Source organism: Paraphaeosphaeria sporulosa, assembly GCF_001642045.1.
Source record: "Paraphaeosphaeria sporulosa strain AP3s5-JAC2a unplaced genomic scaffold CC84scaffold_11, whole genome shotgun sequence".
NCBI lineage: Eukaryota > Fungi > Ascomycota > Dothideomycetes > Pleosporales > Didymosphaeriaceae > Paraphaeosphaeria > Paraphaeosphaeria sporulosa.
In genome coordinates this window covers 461,136-466,536 of record NW_017253370.1, presented here as the reverse complement: position 1 = coordinate 466,536, position 5,401 = coordinate 461,136, and the positions used below count along the sequence as shown (strand labels likewise).

General features: G+C 58.7%; 3 protein-coding genes across 3 annotated transcripts; 1 reads left to right on the top strand and 2 right to left on the bottom strand.

The window, feature by feature from the left end:
- CC84DRAFT_1154297 (salicylate hydroxylase-like protein) lies at positions 1-1,452 on the bottom strand (the record flags this gene model as incomplete). Its single annotated transcript, XM_018176878.1, has 3 exons — positions 1-499; positions 561-1,270; positions 1,330-1,452. The coding sequence occupies 3 exons, from the start codon at positions 1,450-1,452 to the stop codon at positions 1-3; spliced, it is 1,332 nt and encodes a 443-aa protein (XP_018031289.1).
- A 306-nt stretch (positions 1,453-1,758) lies between these two features.
- On the bottom strand, positions 1,759-3,345 carry CC84DRAFT_1168132 (uncharacterized protein). The gene is made up of 3 exons (XM_018179324.1): positions 3,165-3,345; positions 2,901-3,107; positions 1,759-2,846 (listed from the first exon to the last, which is right to left on the bottom strand). Exons 1-3 carry the CDS (start codon positions 3,236-3,238, stop codon positions 2,018-2,020), a joined length of 1,110 nt encoding a protein of 369 aa, XP_018031288.1. The 5' UTR covers positions 3,239-3,345; the 3' UTR covers positions 1,759-2,017.
- On the top strand, positions 3,331-5,191 carry CC84DRAFT_271710 (mitochondrial carrier protein). Its single transcript, XM_018185692.1, has 3 exons — positions 3,331-3,988; positions 4,044-4,341; positions 4,418-5,191. Exons 1-3 carry the CDS (start codon positions 3,800-3,802, stop codon positions 5,146-5,148), a joined length of 1,218 nt encoding a protein of 405 aa, XP_018031287.1. The 5' UTR covers positions 3,331-3,799; the 3' UTR covers positions 5,149-5,191.
- The last annotated feature ends 210 nt before the right edge of the window (positions 5,192-5,401 follow it).

The following is a 5,401-nucleotide window of genomic DNA, read 5'->3' as shown; positions in this document are numbered from 1 at the left end:
TTACCGCCCAATAGCCCCCTCAACCTCCCGCACGGCATCGTACCCATACAACCACGGCTGCACGACCGGACATGTCCACCGACTCGGAAACTCCACCCCGCTCCTTTCCAACTCTTCACCCCTCCCCCTCCACTCCGCAAACACCCTATCCCTCTCCTCCCTCTCCTTCCCATCCCGCATGTGGAAGTCTTTCCGTTGCTTAAACGTCTCCCGCGCGATGGCTTCGCCCCTTGCTTTCCGCAGCGTCTGGAAGAGCTGCAGCGTGGTTGGGAGCTGGGACGCGGAAGTGAAGTTATTGGAAGGGGACAGCAGAAGGCCCAGCACGGCGCCGTCTTCGATGGAGGAGTTTGCGCCTTGGGCGAGGTAGGGGAGCATGGGGTGGCAGGCGTCGCCGACGAGGACGAGGTTGTTCTGTTCGTTGACCCATGAGGGAAGCTCCTCGCGGTGCATGAGCTTCCACTTATCGACTTTGTCGACGCGCGAGAGGAGCTGCGTTAGTCTGGCATCCCATTAGCAAAGCTTGGGAAGTGGATAGTCAGGTGGAGGGGTAGGTCACGCACACAGGGTCCCACCCCTCGAACAGCGCCCGCATCTCCGCCGTGCTGCCTTCCGCTCTTGCAACACCTTCCTCGAGGTCGTCTGGCACGAGGAGAACGACGTTGTACATGCTCCCTCCACGCATGCTATAAGCGACCACATGCGCTTCGGGTCCAACCCAGAACCGCACCCCCGGCGTGCGCACCATATCTCTCAGTTGCGGGTCCAGCTCCGCAATCTGTTCCTCCTTGAGCACAATTCTATAGGCCAAGTCGCCTGTTGGAAGAGGTGCGTCGCGCCGCCCAAGCAGCACTGAGCGACACGCGCTCCACAGTCCGTCGGCCGCAACCACAAGATCGACTTCCCAGATCCGCCCATCCTCGCCCTTAACCTGTGCTTGCCTCCTCCCATCGTCCGCATCACCCTCTCCGCCCTCGGGTATGAGATCAAACTCCAGCCCCACAACCCTAGCCCCCAGCACAACCTCCACCCCGAGCTCCCGCGCCCTCTTCACAAGCGCCTGCTGCAAATCCACCCGATGACAGTCCGCAAACGGCGCGCCGTATTTCCTGCGACAGTTCGCGTCAAACCCATCTTCGTGCGCGAGCACAGTGCCCTTGTAGTCGTACACCGTGCACGTGGCGGGTTCGCAGGGGCTGTGGATGCGGTCGTAGACGCCCCAGGAGAGAAGGAGCCGTGTGGCGTTGGGCGTGAGTTGGAGGCCGGCGCCGATCTGGGGTTAGGTTAGCGGGTGGGAGAGGAGTGGCCGAGGAAGGCATGTAGAGGCCACACCTCAGCGAGTTCCCTTGCCGCTTCAAGCACCGTGACACTGTGTCCCGAGAGCGCACACTGGATGGCGGTCGCGAGGCCCGAGAGCCCCGCGCCGACTATGAGGATGGAGAGTTCGCGCGGCATGGCATCATTGGCGGGGCATGTGGAAGATTGTCCAGGGAGTGTGTTCTTGTACAATAGTGTGAGATGTACGGATGTTTACATTTACGTATGCTAGCTCGGCATCTTCGCGTCCGCCATCCCGCGGCACTGGCAAAATCCCGAGCGGCAGGGACAATTGCGCGGCAGTGTCGCAAGCGATGGCCTTGGATGTGGAGGGTGCGGGTGCGGGTGCGGGGAAGCATCGGGGCGACATCACGGGAGCTATGGGGGAGCTAGACGAAACGGGCAATGAGCTCTCGCTCGAGCTGCATGTCGGCGTGGTGGAATGAAACAACTGAAATTCGAGTATCCAAAAGTCAGTGATCGGGTCTAATCCGATCTCAAGAGCGACAATACCCGTCAACGAGGTATCTGTATCTGAGATGACCTCCAACGCCCGACCCCCATGCGCGCCAACGCTAGGTCAAGCACGCGCTGAAGAATGAAGGAAGAATACCAAAACGCCAAAGAAGGAACACGCCCATACCGTTCCCGTCGTTTACATCCAAGGGTCGTTTCTTTGGTCGCGAGGAGCACGCGCCCGACCCTATTTCTTCAACGCAGCGTCGTACAGGCTGACTAGCACGCCGACCAGGCTTCCGATCTGGATGCCGTAGTAGCCGCCGAGAATGTTGTCCCGCACGGTGGCAACAGAGCTTTCCGAAAACGGACCCCAGCCCGGGGTTTGCGCAAGAACCGTGTTGGGCTGGCCCAGAAGCGATGCGTCGGCTGTGGTGTAGACGTAGTAGGCGCTGTAGGCCAGGATAGCCTTTGCGATGTTGAAGGTGAACGGGTCAATGGTATACTGTGTCTTAGAAGACTTGTGGCGCGTGTTTGTGCGCAGTGTCAGGTTGAAGAAGTACGAGAAGATGAGGGGCAGCGCCCAGTTGGTCAAAGACCACAGCGTTGCGGGCCCCCACCAGCCAGAGCCCGCGAGCTTGGTGAGATTGGGAAAGCGAACCTCTCTGGCATTGAAGCCAGTAGTGGCAGGAGAGTCGAAAAGATAATGCGTGTCTGTGAGCGTGTTATACTGCAGCGTCGCGGCTTCCAAGATCAGAATGAGGGTCTGGATTGCGCTGACAGAGCTGGCGGTCTCGCGGAGCCACTCCTTAGCTTCATCGATGCGCGTCTTGTCCCAGATCTCTGTCGCCCGTTCCTTGACCACCTGGAATGACTCGTCGGCAAAGTCAGCGAGTTGCGCGGGAGACGCAGGCAGGTTGACTTCCGTGGCGCGTAGGTCGGCTTGGGGCGCGCGCGGAGTGGCCTCAGTGACGCGCTCGGAGACGCGCCTGGTCACCTGGGAGACCTCGCGCGGGGTCTTCGCGAGTGCGCGCGAGACTACACTTGGTCGGTCCGGTGTGCTGGTGCCGTCGGGTCTGAACAGCTCCATCAGCTTCGGCGCGTATACGCGTAGGTAAACAAAAACTCACGAATCCCCATTTCTGTTCAGAGTCTGACGTCTGCTGCGCGTCTTGGTCAGCACCACAGCATCGGGCGACGAGCGCTCGCGTTTTATGGGTGATCCGCCGCGGCCGTAGAACTCGCTGAATGCGCGCTGCTTCGCGAAAGTGGTCTCGTTTGCCTCGAGCGTTTCTTCGAGGGCGGCGACCAGGTCATCCTTCAGGAGCGTGTCCGCGCTGTCAATCGAATGCGTTAACGGCCGATTTCTACGCGTCAAATAGAGCAATGCTCACTCAGGAATGCTAGCTTTTTGCGCCAGCTCCAACAGCTCGCCTTTGCGCTTGCGCTGCAGCCAGGAATGAGACATGGTGATTGATGTGAGCGCGGTGGTGTGATCAATGCGACTGTGGATATTTAATTAAAAAAGTAACAGAGGCGTGGTGGGGAAGGAATGCTGGGATGGTGGTGGGCGTGTCGCGGTGATGGTGAAGGAGCTCGAGTAGATTGTAAACAAGCCCGAGCAGCCCGCTGCACGTGATGGTCCCCGGCGCTTAGCCCGATCTGCTCTCACTCAGGCCTGCTCATTGGATGCAGTTGGGACGGCCTCGCAAATCGCCCCATATTCCGCGACAAATTTGCAGGCGGCATTGCAGGAAGAGCGTCATTGTGTTTCTGGCGGTGAGGTCGAGCGCCGACAATCTTATCGCTCGCATCGGGGCCGCATCGCGCCTGCTGCTCGCCGCCAGGGTGTTGGCGGCTTAGGGTCGGCTTGTCTTGGCTAAATTTTCGAACCGACGGCGACACCACGCTGACCACACGTCACTCCTTCACACTCGCTTTCCGCATCCCCGCGTTTTCTTACTCCGTTGGTGTATTTGTTGCCTGTTTCGAGCATTTCCAAGGCGCCTCCCTCGTCCCTGCATTGCTGATGGTGTTTGGAAGCGCATCCAACTGGTTCAGCCCTACGAATCCAAACAAGCTCGTGGAGGATGGTCAGAGGGCACGAAAACCCGCGATGGAGGGCATCAGATCGGTGCCGGATATGAGGCAGGAGAGGACACCGCAAGAGGCGGACGCGGAGATAGACCACGAGATGGCGCGGCCACCCTATGTCCATGTATGCCGCTGTCCGGGAGACTGATGCTCCGAACGTAATTGATCGAGTTTCGCAGGCAATTCTGGCAGGTGGTATAGGAGGCACGACGGGCGACATGCTGATGCATTCTCTGGACACCGTAAAAACGCGACAACAGGGCGACCCGCACATGCCCCCCAAGTACACCTCTATGGGCAACACATACTACACCATATGGCGGCAAGAAGGCCTCAGTCGGGGGTTGTACGGAGGAGTGCAGCCAGCATTTGTGGGATCGTTCCTGGGGACATGCGCTTTCTTCGGGACGTACGAGTGGAGCAAGCGCCTGATGATCGACAACGGCATCGCGCCCTCCGTCTCGTACTTCACAGCCGGTATGTGACGTACCCAGGCAGCTTTATTAAGCAGTGGCTCAGTGCTTCTCTTTTTGCGTGTACTGATGTCTTCAAGGACTCGTCGCCGACCTCGCCGCCGCGCCCGTGTACGTTCCTTCCGAAGTCCTCAAAACCCGTCTCCAATTACAAGGCCGTCACAACAACCCCTACTTTAATTCCGGCTACAACTACCGCTCCACCATCGACGCTGCGCGCACTATCGCAAGAACAGAAGGCTTCGGAGCCCTTTTCTACGGATACAAAGCCACCCTCTGGCGCGACCTCCCTTTTTCCGCCTTGCAATTCGCGTTCTACGAGGAGGAAAGAGAGCTGGCAAAAAAATACATGGGCTCCAGTAACATCGGTCTGCCGCTGGAGATCCTCACCGCCGCGAGCGCCGGAGGAATGGCCGGCGTTATAACCACACCATTGGACGTCGTCAAGACGCGCATCCAGACCCAGCAACCCAGCACCTCATCAGCGCCTGCACCCGCCTCGACCGCCCCGCTCTCCCCTTCTTCAACAACGAAACACTCTACACCCTCGGCATCGCATAAATCCTCCGCACCATCAAACCGCCCAATATCCACCTCCTCTCCCTCCACCACGCTCAAAGCCCACGGCGCCGCCACCCTCGACACATCCTCCGTAATCCGCGGTCTGCGCTTGATATACCAGACGGAAGGGATATGGGGCTGTTTCCGCGGCGTCGGGCCGCGCGGTGTGTGGACGTCCGTGCAGTCCGGCACGATGCTGGTGCTGTACCAGACGCTGTTGAAGTATTTTGAGCAGAATGCTGTTGTGTAAAGATTTTGTACGTATATTGTAAGACAAGAAATGAAGCTCGGCGCGCGGATGTATATTATACTGGGACAGGAATGATTGACGGGGATTTAGATGCATCGGCGGCGTTTTTGTTTAGGGCGAGGAGCTGCTCCTACGGCCTCGGTAGAGATAGAAGCTTGAATACCATACCATACTCTTTCGTGAAAGAGTTCTTGTGCGTAGATTGGCCTTCTGCGAGTGGACGTGGGAATTGGCTTTCGATGCCAGGAACCAT

What these genes read in the sequence shown, in the direction of transcription:
- CC84DRAFT_1168132 (XM_018179324.1), bottom strand. Translation starts at nt 3,238, where the DNA reads ATGTCTCATTCCTGGCTGCAGCGCAAGCGCAAAGGCGAGCTGTTGGAG. An exon ending in CAAAAAGCTAGCATTCCTGA is followed by an intron (nt 3,108 to 3,164) that starts GTGAGCATTGCT and finishes TTCGATTGACAG; the next exon opens with CGCGGACACGCTCCTGAAGG. An exon ending in CTGAACAGAAATGGGGATTC is followed by an intron (nt 2,847 to 2,900) that starts GTGAGTTTTTGT and finishes GGAGCTGTTCAG; the next exon opens with ACCCGACGGCACCAGCACAC.
- CC84DRAFT_271710 (XM_018185692.1), top strand. Translation starts at nt 3,800, where the DNA reads ATGGTGTTTGGAAGCGCATCCAACTGGTTCAGCCCTACGAATCCAAAC. An exon ending in CGCGGCCACCCTATGTCCAT is followed by an intron (nt 3,989 to 4,043) that starts GTATGCCGCTGT and finishes CGAGTTTCGCAG; the next exon opens with GCAATTCTGGCAGGTGGTAT. An exon ending in CGTCTCGTACTTCACAGCCG is followed by an intron (nt 4,342 to 4,417) that starts GTATGTGACGTA and finishes GATGTCTTCAAG; the next exon opens with GACTCGTCGCCGACCTCGCC.